The 17,757-nt window shown below is 41.6% G+C and overlaps 1 protein-coding gene across 5 annotated transcripts in view; it reads right to left on the bottom strand.

Annotated features, from left to right (window-relative positions):
- The window catches only part of SORCS1 (sortilin related VPS10 domain containing receptor 1), a 495,497-nt gene that overhangs the window by 298,266 nt on the left and 179,474 nt on the right, over window positions 1–17,757 (bottom strand). For all 5 annotated transcript variants that reach the window (XM_041746197.1, XM_041746198.1, XM_041746200.1 and 2 more), the window contains exon 2: window positions 13,180–13,247. In XM_041746197.1, coding sequence (XP_041602131.1) covers window positions 13,180–13,247 — 68 coding nt within the window. The remainder of the gene's footprint in view (window positions 1–13,179; window positions 13,248–17,757) is intronic.

Genomic DNA, 17,757 nt, shown 5'->3' with positions numbered 1-17,757 from the left:
CTATTTCAGGGCTTATCACACCCCACATCCATCAGTTTGATGTCTGCCACTATAAACTAGATTGGATTCTGTACCTTGACCTTTGCCCAACTACGATGGGTCTCTGGAATAAGAGAAATTGCTCTAAGTTTCAGTCTGAATATACCCTGCAGAGCTGTATCTGGAAAAGATGAAGAACACAGATGAATTAGTGCCCAAGAACAAAGGTGGCAAACTGATGTACGTTGGGGTACCATGCTGGCTTGCCAAGCTAAGCTAACCAGGACTATAATGGAGGCAGCATTCTTAGCTGTTCCATGCTGACTGGAGTCCAGACAGTAACAGACTTCAGTCACCCCCCTCCCCAATCCCAAATGCTTCTTAGTGATTGGAGGGGCAATTGTATCACGTTGGTTTTAAACAATGAATAAGTAAGCAGAGCCCTTTTGAGTAAGGATGTTTTAGTTCTATAGATACTCTGAAGCTGACCTAAATTTAAAAAAAAAAAAAATATATATATATATATATATATATATATATATATATATATATAGTAGATATAGGCAGAGCCCATAGATTCATATGTCATCTCAGCATCAAGAGCATCAGCTTCTTTGCAGAGCTGCCAAGAAGGGGAAATTAGAGGCCAGACCTCTATCAAGAATGCAGCAGTAACTAGAATCACCTGATGTCAGCAAAACTCTGATCGCTATAGGCTGGGACCCACTGTCACCCTGTAAAAGTATAGTGTCCATGGTATAACATTCATTTAAGTTTTGAAGAGACAGGTTGTTGGGATTACTTTCTGCAACCCAATAAGAGGAAATGTCCCATGCAATATAGAATGAAGAGGGTGGTTTAAATTTGATACTCTTGAGCTCAGAAGTGATAGATTCCCAATTGAGAGTAGGCAATAATAAATCAAGAATGGGTGATCTAGGAAGTTGGGAAATTGAGAGAACAAATTTCATAATAAATCTAATCAAGTTCTAAGGATTTTCAGATGGAAAAATCTTGCTCCACCAAGGAAAGGAATTTATGCATCAACTTATTTATAGGCATGGCTAATCCAAGTCCCCAATTATTTCCAAGCATATGGAATAATGCATAATGCAGCAAGTATAAATTTCCCAATTAATGTGGTATAGAGTTGGGATGGAGAAAACAGACTTTTGTCAAGTCCTCTTACTTCTTTCAAACTCAAAGTGTTAAAGCTAAGTTCACACTGGCCTGATTTAATGTTCTTATTTGAAAGGGGCGAAGAAGCAGGACACTCAAAGATAAATTCTTTTCAAAAAGCTCTTTTAAGTCCTGGTCCCCAGAAATGCTGGCAGAAATAAATATACATTTTTTTAAAAGAAAAAAAAAAAGTCCTGTGCCTTTCATGAATTGATTGCATCTCCTGCTTCTGCAAGCTAAGAAGTCATAATCCTCTGCAATCACAGATTGTTTGAAGCCAATAAACCAAAGGTGATGACCTTGCTAATACATCCCAGCAGGAGGAAGAAATAAAGCCGTGCTGAGGAATAACTCTTCATTCGGCACACCATTTCCCTTTGGAAAGAGGAGCATGGAGCCGAAAGTGCCCAGCTTGATTTATGGATGAACAGTATTTCAGAAACCTCACCTGAACCAAGAAAAAATGTTTTCTAAAGTTCTCCAATAATGCTGCGTTCATTCCTCTTGTCCTATGACATGCAGGGCAAGCCCCTGCTCCTGGATACCAGCTTTGTTGACATGTACAACTCCCCTGGTCTCTGCTCACAGGGAGCCTGCTCTATCATGATTGCCCCATGTCCTTCTACCTAGAGTTAATTCTCTGGTGACAGCACAGCATGCAGCACTCAGGATCAGGAATTCAAACAGGCCTAACACATATTTGTTTTGAAACAACTCATGCTAACTGAAGGAAATGCAACCAGGAGACACGAATGGGAATAATTTATCTTCCTTTTACTATCATACCAACTCCTGACACTCATGGAAGCATTGCTATAGACATGTGACATAACAGTGTCAAACTACATGCTGAAATCAAATTAATATTTGTCACCTCCTTCATGTGCAATGTCAATAAATTATGGCAAGAACAGACATTTGAATTCAATGACAGAGGGTAGTTAACCTCTGATTATCTGTGATATACAGTATGGGACAAGCTTTATACCAATTAATTAAGCCCACAGGTGATAGCATTTTTTAAAAATCTTCTTTCCCCAAAATATTTGTCCTGGTGCTCCTTTTAATGAAACACATACTATAGGCAAAGAATTGTGCTTGGCACTGGGGATATAAAAGAGAATAAGATGACAGGCAACCTTCCAAATATTCCAGTAAGGGGAATAAATATACAGAAAGTACTTACAATTCAAAGTAATGTGTTCAAAAAGGAAAACATGTATGACAGTTAAGAGTTGGCACAGGAGCAGTAATTTCTTCTCTGTATGAAAGGGAGTGGTCAGGGAAGGGGTCACAGGGAAGAGAGAGTCCCTATTGGGTTCAAAGCCTGGGCCCTAGACCCAGAATGCCTGGATTCATCTCTTCTCTTCATACCCTTCTCATTCATACCCTTATGACTCTGTGTACAAACTTTCTCATCTATAAAATGGGTATAATAATACCAACTTATAGCATTATTGGAAGAATTAACTTAGTCGATATGTATAAAGCACTCTTACAGAAGTTCTTGGCACATGGTAAATAGCCAGTTTAAAGGGCTATCATTATTATATATAAGATAAATTGAATACAGAAAAAAGTATTTCAAGCAAAAACAACCAGAGAAATATAAAATCCAGTGTTTTTGCTTATTTTGCATTATTTGCTGAGTGTTTAGGAGGTGATACACATTTAACATAATTGTCACCATAATCCTATAAGATAAATACTATTACAACTCCTTTTTTTTCTGAGGAGGAAGTGGAACAGAGAGATTAAGAGACCTCCTCACCACCTCAGAGCTAGTAAGTGGACAGAGCCTGGATTCATGCCTAGGCATTTCAACGTCCAAGCCCAAGCACTGACCTGTATATGGACCAGGCTTCCAAGAGCACTCATTGTCTGGAAGAACCTACATACTTGTAGATCACCATGGTTAGACCATATAATGATCATCCTTTATTGAGAATCCTAGTAAATGAAGTGATCAAACTCAAGGAATATGGTTATCCAAAGAGATGGGAGAAGCCAAATACAACATCAATTTAGAATCCAGAAAATTAAAGTCCCAAAGCTAGACTTTTAAATATAAAAGGAACAAATCATTGATATGGGCTCTGGAGCAAATTATGGGAAGGAAGAAAAAAGCGAACAAAAGAAACTCAACATCATTTCAATATGACATCTTAACTGGTGTCTGTCTCTGTCTCCTTTTTTCTCTCTCTCAACAAAGTTATGACAGTGTCCACCAGATGTGGTTAGTACACAAGCCTTAGGTCTTAGCAGTAAGAGCTGCCTGGAGAAATATCTACCATAACCAGATCAGAGGAGGCTGCTTAGTGTTGCCCAAAGATGTGGAGGTAAGTTGCCACTCACAAATACCTAGGAACATGGGGGACCTGACAAGCAGATCCAGCTGTTCCAAACACACGCAGAAAAATAGCAGCTCCTTCTCCTACAGCGCTGAGTGGATTTCTCAACAATACCTTTAATAAAAGGCTTTTCTGATAAACTCCTCCTGCTCTACTTCCTTTTCACAAAGTCCCCTGGGGGCTAGATATGTACTAAGTTTAATAACATAAAAAGTCACACTCCTCTGGATATTATTTCTTAAGTGTTCTGTAAGCTTTTAACACTCTTGGATTGGGGGTCCCGCTGTTCCACTCTTCGTCCTCCTCCCAGCCCCCAGCTTCATCTACCTCTGTAACCTCCTCAGCTCCCTCACCCTGTTGTCTTTCTTCAGCATCTCTCAGGAACTACATAACCAACTGCCTTCTTGAGTATTACACAGGGCTCACTGCAGAGAAAGCACAGCCTATAGCCACAGTGGGGATCTAAGCACGCCCAGCATTGCATGTGCAGGCCCCTGAGCCATCCTGCCTCATGCCTCCTCAGCACCTCTTCCAAAGTCTCGGTCCTCTTCTCAAGTCTGTTTCTCACTCGCCATAAACCCAAATGTCAGGAACCAGGAGTTAACCTGGTCTCCCAGGAAAACTGATCTATGTGTGTCCCACTCTGGCCTCCTTGCTTAGGAAAAGAAATGCTCCCCCTGCGCTCACCCCTCAGCCCATCCTGATCTACCATAGCTAGATAATCCCCCCTTATAAGCTCCCAACACATATCTTTTCTGCCACTCAACCTTCTACCAATTTGATTCATTCTGAGATTTTTTTTTTTACGTTTTCAACATCTTTCCACTGATTTATTCTCCCATAAAACATAGCCAGAGGTGCCCTCTCTCTAAGAAAGGAAGATATTTCTTTAGTCTATGACCTCCTTTATGGAAAATTATGTTTCTTCTTTATTTCTCTTCACAGCTTCTTCCTTGGAAGAGTTGTTTCCATAACCTTTTCTCATTCACCAGTTATAAGTGCTCAATAAACATCAATAGAACAGGTGGATGCAGTACGTGACCTCATCATCTACTATCTATCCAAGACAACAGCTGGAAAGTCATTGTAGAAATGTCTCTTCCTTTCACCTTCTCACTCATCCAACTGGTCCTGTTCATTTTCATTTTATAAGATTTCTTAGAATCACCACCCCCACGACATCCCATACTCTTATTTCTTCATGCCTTCTGCCAAAAGACAGGTCCTTTTTGTGTCTTACTTTACTGACTACTAGCCTCATTGGTCACCAGTCTTGCTCTTTCCAACTGAATCCTTAATATGATACTATGATAATTTTTTTTCCTAAAAGCCACATTTCATCGAGTCTTTCCCTTGCTTTAAACTTTCAATGATGCATTACTTCCTCTGGGATAAATGTTAGAATACCTAGCACAGATGAATTTGAAATGACCCATTTCTATTTTTCCAATATCATCTCCAAATACTCCATCCATACACAGACTATACTGTGATCTTGTGTAGTCTACTTAAGATGCCTTGTCACCAGCATGTAAAGATGCCTGGGATATGGTACACACTCAAAAAATAAATAATTAGCCTCTTTTACTAGCCCGATTACTACTTATTCATCGAGAGTCAGATCAGGTACCCTTTCTGAAGTTTTCCCTTCCCCAGCCCAGAGTATGCGGTGCCTCTATTATGGTCCTTGACACATTAATCTCTCGTTTATTTATCTGTCTCGTCCACCAGACTGTGAGTTGCTTACGGGTGACAATCAGATCTCATTCATATCTGGATTCACACTATTTAGCAGGATTCCAGGTTTGTACTTATTTATACATTCAGTTAATTTGACAAATCTCTCTTAAATGGCAGTTTGCCAGGCACTTTCCTGAGCACTTGAGATAAAACAGAATGTGGAAAAGATAAAGTCTCTGCCCTCAGGGAGCTTATATTCTGGCAATGGGCATTAGATAATAGACAAGTAATAAAATCATTATAGGGCACTACGTGTACTGAAAGAAATACACAAAGATGTGTGGTAGACAAAAACAAGGGCCTTCTTTTTAAATAAGATGGATATAAATAGCTTATTAGAAATAAGGTGGTATTTAGGCTGAGATCTGAAATATGAGTTGTGTTGCCTGAGTGAGACTATAGGTTGCTACATATGATAATTAAACTGTGCATCTTCTGAACTTATTTGTGTCCAGAATAGAGTTCCGTACTCAAACACTGGACTAAAATGAGAATTAACATTCTAAGTACTTACTGTGTCTATAACTAGCTTTGATATTGGAATGTTAGTTACTCTGCTTTCTCTAGTAAAAATTTCTTGTTTCCTGGGCTCATAATGAGAAAGTTACGAGAACATCGGGGCAATGATTGCCTTTCAGTGTATCCAATCCATTACTTGCTAAAAAGAAAAATGAAGGACTCAGTACAGAACCAACCATTGAGACAAATGATGAGTGCAGAGGTCCAGCCCGAGGCCCGACCCTCACAGAGATCTCAGGGAGGTCTAGAGTCTATAGGCAGAATGTAGCCTGATCCTTGCAGAAACGGCCTCCATGTGGGTATTCCAGAAGATTTTGTCAGAATTGAGGAGGCCAACAAGCATTCATGGTCCTTTATGGACATAACCAGGTTTCCAAAGTTGAATCTGGGCTTTTCCCACTTGGCACTGGCTGTTCTTACTCCTTGATCGAGTGTGATGGCATTTCACAAGATCATGCACCACATTATTCAAAACAGTATCTCCCATGTGGATGACATGAGGTTAACTATTTAGGATATAAACAAGCATAAGACACAGACCCAGTTTTCAGAAACCCTAAACCATTTCTTAATATACTCCTTCTAAGCAAAAAAACATGTAATGATATTTAATATGTGCCAATTTCTATTTTAGGTGTCAAGGAAACAAAAATAACTAAGACACAGTCACAGTCTTTGAGTTTCCAGGCCAGTATGGAAATAGATGAATGTTGATAAGAGCTCGTGCATAACTTGTGTGCTGCATTGACCACACTTCTATAATCACCCGCTGAGTGCTTGCCCTTCACTAGATTTGCAGTCTTTGTAGGGAAGAAACAATTTCTTACTTGGACTTTTTTTTTCCCCAGTGTCTGCCTAGAACAGTGCCTGGCCTGGCACAGAATAGGGGGCTAGTCAATATTTTTAAACTGAACCAAATAAATATTTATCTGATAACCATCCTAAGACAAAGACATATAATGAGCTGCAGGATTAATGAGGAAGGAACAATTTACCTTTCCTGGGGCGGGGGGCGGGGGGGGGGCGGGGCAAGTGGCAACAGGAGTTCTACAGAGCCACAGAGCAATAAACATGAAAAAATGTTCAACAACACTAGTGGTCACAGAAATACCCAGTAAACCACATGAAGATCAACACAGCATTTTCACTGAAAAGACTAGTAAAATTTTCAAGTGAATAAAATTAAAATCTTAAATTCAATTTTTAAATAGAAAATCTCCAATGTTGGTGAAATCACTGGGAAATATATAATCTATTACTGCTTGTAGGTGTGTGAATTGTTCCAATTTTTTTTTAAAAAAAAGTCATCTCAGGTATCTATTACCATTGTATATGCATACATTTTTGATACCACAGTATCACCGTTAGGACTCTAGAGTATATTATAGCAAGAAAATTACCACCATGTAAGGACATGATTACAACTATGTTTATTGAAGTGCTACATGTAATAGCAAATATAGTGGACATGAGCTAAAGATCCACTGGGTAATGGGGAGGCAGTGCGGCACAGGCATTAATAGGATCCTTCCAGGGTCCATGTCCCAGCTGCACGATGCTGGGCACATTACTTAACTTTCCAAGCCTCACTCCTCTCATCTGTAAACTTGGGATACTAATAGTACCTGGTTTATAGTGTTGATAGGAGGGTAAAAAGCACTGAGAACATTTCTGGGCACACACAAAGCACTACTTAAGTTAGGATGCATACAACATCCATACAATCTGATTCTTATAAACCTGACTTTGTCTTCTTAATATATTCAACTGGACAGACATCCATGACTCATTGTTAAGTGAAACAGGTTATCGGATTCTGTAAATAGTTTCTCCTAGTTTCTTAAATGAACAAAAAACTGATCCCGACATACATATATATATACACATCTCTGTTGACCTTTTTGAGTTGGGACATAATAATATGGACAGAAGCACCGAAAACTCTTTAGCATCACTGACCTCAAGAAAGCTAAATCTGTGTGGGAAGAGACTATTAACGTTCTTATTTGTCCCCGCATTGTTTGGCTCATTATAATAAGCATATATTACATTTTTTTCTAATTAAAAAAAAATACCAAGAAGGTTTAATACAATAGTCTCATAACTCCAGGAGCGACAAGCAACTTCATGCGACACAAATATGGGGAAGGGCGTGAGACTTAGAAAGCTAAAAAGAATCCAGACTCCAGAATCCCAAGCACATCCTGATCCTGCTGGGGAGCTTGGCTCTCTCCTTGGGGCCCCTGGAAAGGCGCTAAACATTTGCATGCACAGGGATGAGTAACATCATCAGAGCTGTGTGACATGAAGAGTCCCTATGTGGGGAAATTATCATACTCTAGCTTGATTCTTTTTCTTTTTTGTAGGGTGGGTATCCCTGTTTATATCTTTAGTTTTGTAGGTGACTGAATGCTAAATTTTGTAGCAATGCATCCTTCAAAGCAGGGACTAACAACCTGTCCCAAGCTGCTCTTTGCTATTCCCCTGGATGAAGAGGGGGAAGGCAAGAGGGGACCAGCGAAGGTGTATCCACCACAGGGCTGGCGCGGTCACAGACTTCAGGTCAGCTTCTATCAGCCTGAACCCCAGGAGGCTCTCCAGGGAGCACTGTCTGCTGCCAACCCCACACAGACACTGCCTCTAGGCACTCACTCTAAGAACATTCTCTCCACAGAGACTCCACGGGAAAGCCTCTCTTGATAATTGCTATGTGTCACACCCAAGAAGAAATAAAGCTGCTCCTGTGACAAGGAGACAAGGCTGGGTCCCAGAGTGGACTCAAACAGAAAGCCTAACCATTCTCACTACCTTACACATGCTCCTTGTCCCCAGAAAGCAGGTACTACTGTTTGAAAAGCTCGTAATTTGGAGATGTGCTCAGACACTTGCTTGTGTTTCACCTCAATCTGAAACGGTGGTATGCTGGATCTGAAGGGAAGAAAGCCCTATCAGCCAAGCTCTCAGAGGACGAGGCACTTCAGGCTGCCTGTCCCTTTAAGAGTATCCTTTCTGTTCCTTCCAGAATTGCCTAGGGCTTTCTCACCAGCTAAGCCTCCCTCAGCAAAGTGCTGATTACCCCAGAACTAGAGGGGAAAAAAAAATGAATATATTTCTTCTCAGAGATACTGTATCTAGATTTTGACATTTTATTTATCTCAACCTTTAAGCTTATCTTGCTCCAATATGGTAAAACCACCAGCAATCCCAACCCTCAAAGCTTAATCCACCGTAAAGTGGAGAAGATTCTCGGAGCTGTAGTTAATTGTTCTGTGTCAGACCATTCCCCTTTCCTCTCAGTTTGAGTTCCTGAGTGAACAACCACACAAAACAAAACAAAATCAACAACTTGCTCCAAGATTAAAGGTATAATCAATGACAAGACCAACTGGGAGCAAAAGCTCATTAATTTAGTGCAGCAGCATCTCACCCTGTCATCCAAGGCTTGTTGATCCAGCAAGGTGTAAAGCCCTAGGACATCACTGCAAGGTCAGCTGCCTCTTGGCCTGGTTCCTATCCTGACACTCTGAGGCATTTGCCACTTGACCCCTTCTCACTGTTCAGTGGGAAAAACTTGGAAAGAATAAGGACTCGTTTAAAAAGTGTTTGCATCTATTTGTTGGACAAGAAGCCATTTCTCTGTTACCCAGTATTTTTCTGGGATAGTAAGAAGCTGCTCAGAATGTCACAGTGCTTTGAAAACTCTATTCATTTTGTATAATTATGATTAAAGTTTTGTTTGCTTAGGGACGCCTGGGTGGTTCAGTGGTTGAGCATCTGCCTTCAGCTCAGGTCATGATTCCAGAGTCCAGGGATCAAGAGTCTCTCATCAGGCTCCCCGCATGCAGCCTGCTTCTCCCTCTGCCTATCTCTCTGCCCCTCTTTCTGTGTCTCTCTGAATAAATAAATGAAAATCTTTAAAAAAATGTCTTAAAATTTTTTGTTTGCTTATTTGCTCAGGTCCAAAAAGAGTCACTGGAAGGCAGATGGGACTCCAGAAGACAGGTAAGTGGTGAAATGGCTGAAGTTTATTAACTAACAGCCCCATAAGTGTGCGGACTATTATTTACTAATTGTATGACCTTGAGCACACCATAAAAATGAAGTAAGAGGATGCATTACTATACGTGCGGCACTTAACTGTGTGCCTGGCACATAGTGACCACTCAATAAAAGTTAGTTTTTATTAATGTTGTCATCATCATCATTATCAGCAGAATCATCGCCGTTATCATTAAACCAGAAAGGTGCCGGGTTTAAGGATTTAAAAAGTCTAGTTGAGGAGAGAAAATACACACATGAGCAAAGTAAAGAAGCAACACTTATCTCGCGTCTTTATTACACTTATGGCTGTATGACAGTTTGTCTGTTTATGTAGGATTTATCTTCTTCTGGGATCTAGCAGCTCCAGGTGGCTGCAAAGCTCCCGCTCCCAAACAATTATAGAAGGCATGTTACATACAAGTACACTTATCTCTCACCTGAACTGTCCACAGGTCTTCGCCCTCTCTAGACAATGAACACTCGAGGGACAGTTAGGGCTTATGCACTCTTGATCTATGTACACCCCACATCCTCCTCCCTGGACCAGAACAATCTAAGACCTAAAGGAGTTCATCAATACATCTTTGCTGAAGAAATGAGTAAGAAAGAATAGGACATTATAGTATTCACTGGTCTGTTCAAAAACAGATGCTTACCGAACATCTTCTGTGGGCTAAGTCTAGTGCTCTGTGCTGGGGATGTAATGAGAATACCTGAAACCTGGCTAGTCCCCAATTTTTAGCAGGGTTTCTGAGAAGAAAATAAGAGCTGATACAGGAGAAAATGAGTCTACCCTTGGCACTAGTTTTCTCGAAGCAGGACTAACCCAGACCTCTCCCTTTCCTCTTCTGTATTAACACCCCCCAAAGAGATCCCCTAAAGACCAAACATGGCATCATGAGCCACCGTAAAATGCAAGCCCTATCAAAGCATTTATGAAGCATTCTGAATATTTCTCTTTCTCCTTCCCTCTTTTCTTTTCTAAATTATATTTTCATTAAGCCATGGGTTCCTCTATCAAAGCATTAAAATGATAGTTCTAATGATATAAAGCACCCACAGTAGTTATTTGCCACAAATGACATGTGTAACATAGGACATATACAGCACTATTGTGGATATATCAAAGAACTAAATACATGTAGGTATATTATATGTGTATACATGTATGTGTGTGTGTGTGTGTGTGTGCATATATATGTGTATATATCCTCCATCGAAATCCATCTGAAGACTGAAGGGTCCTCAGATCATTCCTGCCACAGTCTCCTCAACCTAATAGCCGAGGGATGTTGCTCCTTCAGAAGAAAGTCCTGGTATTACTGGAGTGTGATGCTATTTTTAGTTTATTAACTCTCCCCCTTAAGATGAGAAAAGAACATTCTCCCTAGGCTGCGGCACCATCACAGTGTCCCACGAGAGGTACAGGAGCAGTCTAGGGCATGCTGCGCCTCGGTCCCCGGGGCACGCCCTTCCCGCTGCTCAGGCTGAGACTTAGGGCTGCTAATAGCCTCTGTCCCATTGAGACAGAATTGCCTATCTTTTAATTTTCTAATATGCCGACTACACTTTATACAGCAGATGCGCTGCGGAATAAAAGCTGGCTTTGACTTTCATGTATGTACATACATTAAAGAAATCTATCAAAAAAGCATAAGCTTACTCAGAGTCACAGAGAATCTGATGAAGGGGTCCTGAGTTTAAACAGAGCAAGTGGCAAGCCCTTCATGCATTAAAGAATCGCACTTTGTGAGGCTCCTACCAAACTTCCCACACTTTAATTTAGTTACATCATTTCCTTGGGGTAGAAACTCTGCATAATTAACCTTCTGGTAGGGGGAGGAGTTCAATAATCTAAACACCTTCCCAACAGGCACAGAACAGGGTTCCATCCTTTTCTTTGTTCTGCTGGGGTTTTCCTAAAGCACATTAACAATTTATTTGGGGCTTCTTATACACAGTGGGAAGCCTAATGGAAAAGTGCCATCAGGTTAAACAAAATTTAATGCACAATCCTTTTGCAGGGTAGATTCCTTTAGGGCGTGGAGTCCATGATCCTCCTCTGGGTGACAAGTGCATGGCCCTAGGGGGACATGGCCTTGCAACCAAATTGCTACTATTTTGCAACCAAATTGCTCTTATCTAAAGCCAGTGCAGTTACTCCTCCACCCCCACCCCTACCACCAGTCACTGTTCTCTGTAGCAGGGATATACCTCTGACACAAAGGGCAGACTGGGGTCTTTCTCTCTAGACATCAGCCTGAGGGCCCACAGCTAATCTCTCCCGGTCATATTAACTGACAGGTGAGGAAGATCCCCTGATCTCATGAGGAGGACAGCAGCTGGCTTGTGTCTGCCCAGACACTACTCCCAGCTTCTCTGTTATTAGTATAACCTCTCCCACTTAGTCTGCACACACAAGTGTGGGGTGATTGATCAGAAGCAATATTCAACATATTTAAACCACTGCTATTACCAGGGCACTGACCGATCAGACTCTGGACTGGATACCAACTCAGTGATCACTGAATATTACCCATTGGGTCATCTCCATCCTCTCCCTGGCTCAGGGATTGTCACAAGATCCTGGCCTCATCAACCAAGCCCCTTCTGTGCTTGAGGTTGGTTTGGGTGTGGACACATGATGTAGGGTGGCAAAGATCCCATCAGGATGAGACCAATAAGCAGATGTTCAGAAATAGAAACAATGGAACATATAGTCCCCAAGAACAAAAGGAGAGAATAGCTGCCTGGTTTTCTGAGGACCTTCCTGTCCCTAGTTTCAGCCCAACTGCACATTTGTGCTGGTGTTCAATGAGTTAGCCTGATCCTAAAGGATCTATAGCATTCATCTGAAAAAGAATTTATTGCAAAGCCTAAATGTATGAGGTAATACAGTGTGAATCCCAGAGACAAGGGCATGTATGCAAGTGTGTTTGTACACCTGTGTGCTAGTGAGCTGAGGGCCAGGAAGGGAAGCCGTGGAAAAGCTACAGGGGTAGGTTGCTTGGGCACCATAAACCCAGAGGTGGTGTAGATATCCTTTCTGCAAAGACACCTTCATTCTTTTGCTTCTGCTCCAATAAGTTCACAGATCAGTGAGAACTGCAGGTACCAAAATGCATAAAGACAACTTGAACAGTTTAGCAAAAAGACCTGTGACCCAAACAAGGAGTCTGTAAGAGAAGTAAGGATCTGGCCTGCCTGGAGATAAACCCCAACCCATGACTAAGGGGAACAGCAAACAGATGAGGTGATGGCAACACAGACCCAAAAATCCTTGCCCTCAGGAAAAAGGGAGTGTGGACCAGCAGTCATGGGTGTCATGTTTAAGTAACACAGGAATCGTTAGCTCACTTTATCTACATACCTCCAAAGCGAGCTCTCAGTGATGCTCCCCAGGTTATAGTCATAGAGCTTTGTCAAAATGAGAATCACCTGAAGGCAAAAGAAGAAATCATGGTTAGTCTCAAACAATTACAATCTCATAGAACTGAAATGGCCCAAGGGAGGATTTAGGACTCCTTTAATGGGTGCTTAACGCAACTGAATGAATTGTTAGGGCATCACTTACACTGACTGGAGACGGGTTTGCTAGTGCCTTCCTCTGCATGCTCAGGCCTGATCCTCTCCCCAACTTTCTCCCTCTGTCCTCCAGGAAGAGTTACCTGCCTATCCAGGCATTCCTAACCCTGGCAGGTTTACGGCTTTTGGCAAAGGCTAGCAGAGCTGTCAAATATGCACCCTGTAAAGGAACCCCTGAGCAGATGGTCAGGAGAGAGGAAGGTCAGTGATGTAGGTCCCAGCCCTAGTAGCTGTGACACACTGGGCAGGTTGCTTACCTTCCCTGAACCTCAATATCCCCACCTATTAAGAGGGCGGGGGCAGTAAATGCTATCACCCAGAAAGTCTTGCTGTAAGTAGTTAAAATAGGTAATAAATGCTCTTTGCATGGGGTTCTTACATGTCAGTCCCTTCCCTTTCTTCTCCTTTGTAGGCTTTATCAGTTTCTTTTGATTCTCCAATTTCTGGGAAGGCCACTGGATGGAATCCAGAGGCTTCCAGGAGGGCCCAGCAAGAACATTTCAACAGGAACATATTTGTGTTTTACGGGTTCCTGAAGCTTACAGTTTGGGGAACCCTCTGTAAAGGACAGAATATAAACACACCAATTCAAATGTTTAAGACAGGTCCCAGGACACTGACACTTCAGCTTCATTAGCTTCACAGCAAACCCTTTTCTGATTTGACCCCATTGCTATTCTCAAGATCACTCAGAGGAACTCCAACTATGTAGTTCCTTCTCTCAGCATTCAACACTCCTTGAACATTTACTGGGAACCCAGGATTTCGCCTGATGCCCGAGGAGAACATAACTACAGATGAGGCCTGGTAGTCTATGATCCAGTTAGGACAGGACAAGCTCATCAAAGAAAATCTAGGCTGATGCACAGCTGATCTAGCTCTCTTCAGTCCCGCGGACACTCATGCCCACCATGGCAGCTTGAAAAGGCTGCTTCCTCCAGCAATTGCAGTGATGACCAGGGTCCCCGTTCCCTGGAGTGCATGAGCACCAGGACACTTGGGAAGATTCCACAGAGGAGTATGTTCCTACCCAGTGAGTTCTCATCCCTCACTCACTCTTCTTATGTAAGGACAAGAACTTAATGGGTCTGCTCTGTTTTCCGTTGAGATTTCTATTTCTCTCCTGCCTCACATAACCGAGGACATTAGGCCCAGTCTTGCTGTTTCCAACTCAGCAGAAAAATGTTGACATCGACTTCCAGGATTTTCCCTGAAAGCCAAGGGATCAGTTCTAGTCACAGTGAGCACAGAACATTGTAACCTTGAATTCCAAGGCAGCAAGCTGCCAAGGAGTACGGAGCCCTTCCAAGTTCCACTCTGCTAGCACAGGGCTAGATTTACTGAAGGCACAAGCATCAATGAGCCAATTCCAAACACTTCTTTCACAGCAAGCAAACTGGAACTGCACAACCTCAGGTTTGTCCAAAGTTCAAAGGAATTAAGAGCTAAGGTAACCCAAAGACAGGCAGAGATCTGAGGACCTGTGTTCTAAGGCCAACCCTCTCCTGAAACACCGTGCAGGCCTTCCTCAAGGACCTGTTCAAAACTTGCTTCTTTAGCAAAATGTGAGCATGTGTGAGGTACTGGGCACCCTACAGGTGCATCAGATGGTGCACCTGTGGTGGGCGCATATGCTTAACAGGTCTGCGTGCCAATTAAGTCACTCTAAGTGCTAAATTTCAATCACCGCCATCCCAGGATCGCTGATCAGTGACAGCGGGGTGGCTGTTTGTTGGAAGACACAAAGTGACGTTGCCACTCTACCTTGGTATGATTTTGCCAAATGGACCTATAAATCCCCCACCAAGAAAATGGGGGTGTGGGCAGAAAGCATTTCTCGGTAGTAGCTCTCTTGATACAATACAGCAGTAAACTCAATAATGAAGTTCAGCTGGGCATAGGCGGCATCTCCCATCCATCTGATGAGGGAATTCAGAAGAGCCCAGGAGAAGGAACCCATTAACCCAGTAGGTAATGGTTTGGAGCCCGTCGCGTGCGCGTACACACACACACACACACACACACACACACACACACACACACATTGTTTAAGCAATTCTCAGGCAGGTGGGCAGGGAGGTAAAAATCCACTCCCTGACTCTTCTCCAGGGGCTAGTAAAACGAAAATGCCACTGATACACTCAGGCAGTTTATCAATACTGCACCAGAAGAGGTGTCCTTTCTGGCATTCCAAAGTATATCTGCTTGAATCAATCTCATCTTCTGTTTTCAGAATGAGAGCAAGAAAGAAGGGAGGACCGCTAACCTTTAGTTATGTCTCCAATCGATTCCTTGCAATCTCTCTCCCCCTCTTTTTTCCCTTCATTGTCTATGTGCATTATTTACCCCCACTCCTGGATAGTGATGCCTCATCGTATTACAGCTGGTTTGTTGTCATCTCTTGGCTTTTCTGTCCTGGTTAATTAGCAATACTATATAATAGAATTAGTACCTGTTAAAGGCCCATGACCCAAACTACCAGTATCAGATGAGAGAAAGGGGAGAATGCAATTGCCTCCCTATTCAGGTCTCACTGTCTACTATTTTTGTGCATTTTTCAAATTTAAAATATAAGTGAAACTTTTTCATCGAGTGAAATGTTATATGTACTTAAAATACATAAATAGTAATTTATTTTTATTCATTCAGTAAATAATTTCCATGTATAGATTTAATTCTATGAGCCCAACTGCATAGAATTTAATTATAAATCCAATCAATGAGAGCAAGGCTGTTTTGATGCATACACACACAAAATGGAATACTCATCAGCATCTTGTTTCTTTCTATGCCTCATTTTCATTACATAGTACCAAAATATCCCTGATTCCAAACAGTAACTGATGACCACTCGGTAATAGCTTTTTTACATTCCCTTTTAGATCTTAGGTACTTTCTTTAAATTTCTGTAATCCAAATATCAATGGCTTAACAACCTCTACCTACACTGTGCCAGGACCTCAGCACCATTATTTCTAAGACTTTCCACATGGCATGTCTGCAGATTCCTCAACTAGTCTGGGAGCCACTGTCACCACATGCCATGTGTCCTCTTCTTTTGTTGTGGCTCCTTCCTGACATATCCACAGCTTACAAAACTACTGGGGGGAATGCCGCTTTGTCCATATGTGTAAAGAACATGGTGAAGCTAACCCACCAAGTTGTTATTTTCAAATCATCCATTCTTTAGATGGCAAGAGTGTGCCAGAAACAGTGCCAGGGTCTGTGCAGGGATGAATGAGGTTCTTCAGGGAAGTGATCACAGGCTTCCTCCCTAGGACTGAGCTAAATTTACACTATCTGGATTCACAAAACTATTACCCCTTTTCCCAGATTCTTCCAAAGCTCCTACTGAATATTTCCACCAACTCCAGCCTCTCACCCACCCCTCTATACATAGGAGCTAAGAAGCCATCACATTAGAAAAATGTGGTGTATATATATATATATATATATATATATATATATGCACAATGGGATGTTATTTAGGCACTAAAAAGAAAATCCTGCAATTTGTGTCAATATGGATGAAGCTGGAGGGCATTTTTCCAGGTGAAATAAGCCAGATAGAAAAAAATTTGTACTATTTTGTATCACTTATATGCGGAATATAAAACAAATAAAAACTGATTTCACAGAGACAGAATGTAATGGTGGTTGTTAGGGACTGGGAGGGGATTATGGGGAGATGCAGATCAAAGGATCTGAAGTAAAAACTTTCAGTTATAAGAAGTTCTGAGGCTCTGATATACATCAAGGTGACTATAATAATACAATAATGTCCACTTGAAAGTCACTAAAAGATATTAAGCATTCTCACCAAAAAAGTAAATAACCCCCCCCCAAAAAAAACCCACAAAAACAAAAAACCCAAGAGAGACAGAGAGAGAGAACTATGTAAGGTGATGGATGTGTTAATTATCTCGATCTTTACAAGCATCACATGATATCTAGATAGATAGATGGATAGATAGATAATCTCAAAGCACTATATTGTCTACTTTAAATATATACAATTATATTTGTCAATTACTCCTCAGTAAAGTTGGAGGGCAGGAAGCAAGTATCACAATGGACGCTAGGCAAGGAAAATGTCGATCGATCTTTCCCCTCATCTAACTCCAACTTCCCTCTGCACTGGGTTACCAAACAAAAGCATTCATAGATGTAAACAGAGACACCAGTATGCAAGTGGCTATTAACAGTGCTCTCTTGCGAAACAGAAAAAGCCAGCCAAAAATATTTTGTTGTAGCAAAACATCAGGACAAGCCTTATTTCCAAGTGTGCATTTGATGGTCTTAACATGACAGCAACCTAAGTTTACGTGTGGGCAATCTTCATTATGGCCAGTATTTGTACATA

This window comes from Vulpes lagopus, chromosome 2 (genome assembly GCF_018345385.1).
Source record: "Vulpes lagopus strain Blue_001 chromosome 2, ASM1834538v1, whole genome shotgun sequence".
NCBI lineage: Eukaryota > Metazoa > Chordata > Mammalia > Carnivora > Canidae > Vulpes > Vulpes lagopus.
This window is presented reverse-complemented; position numbering and strand designations above follow the sequence as displayed.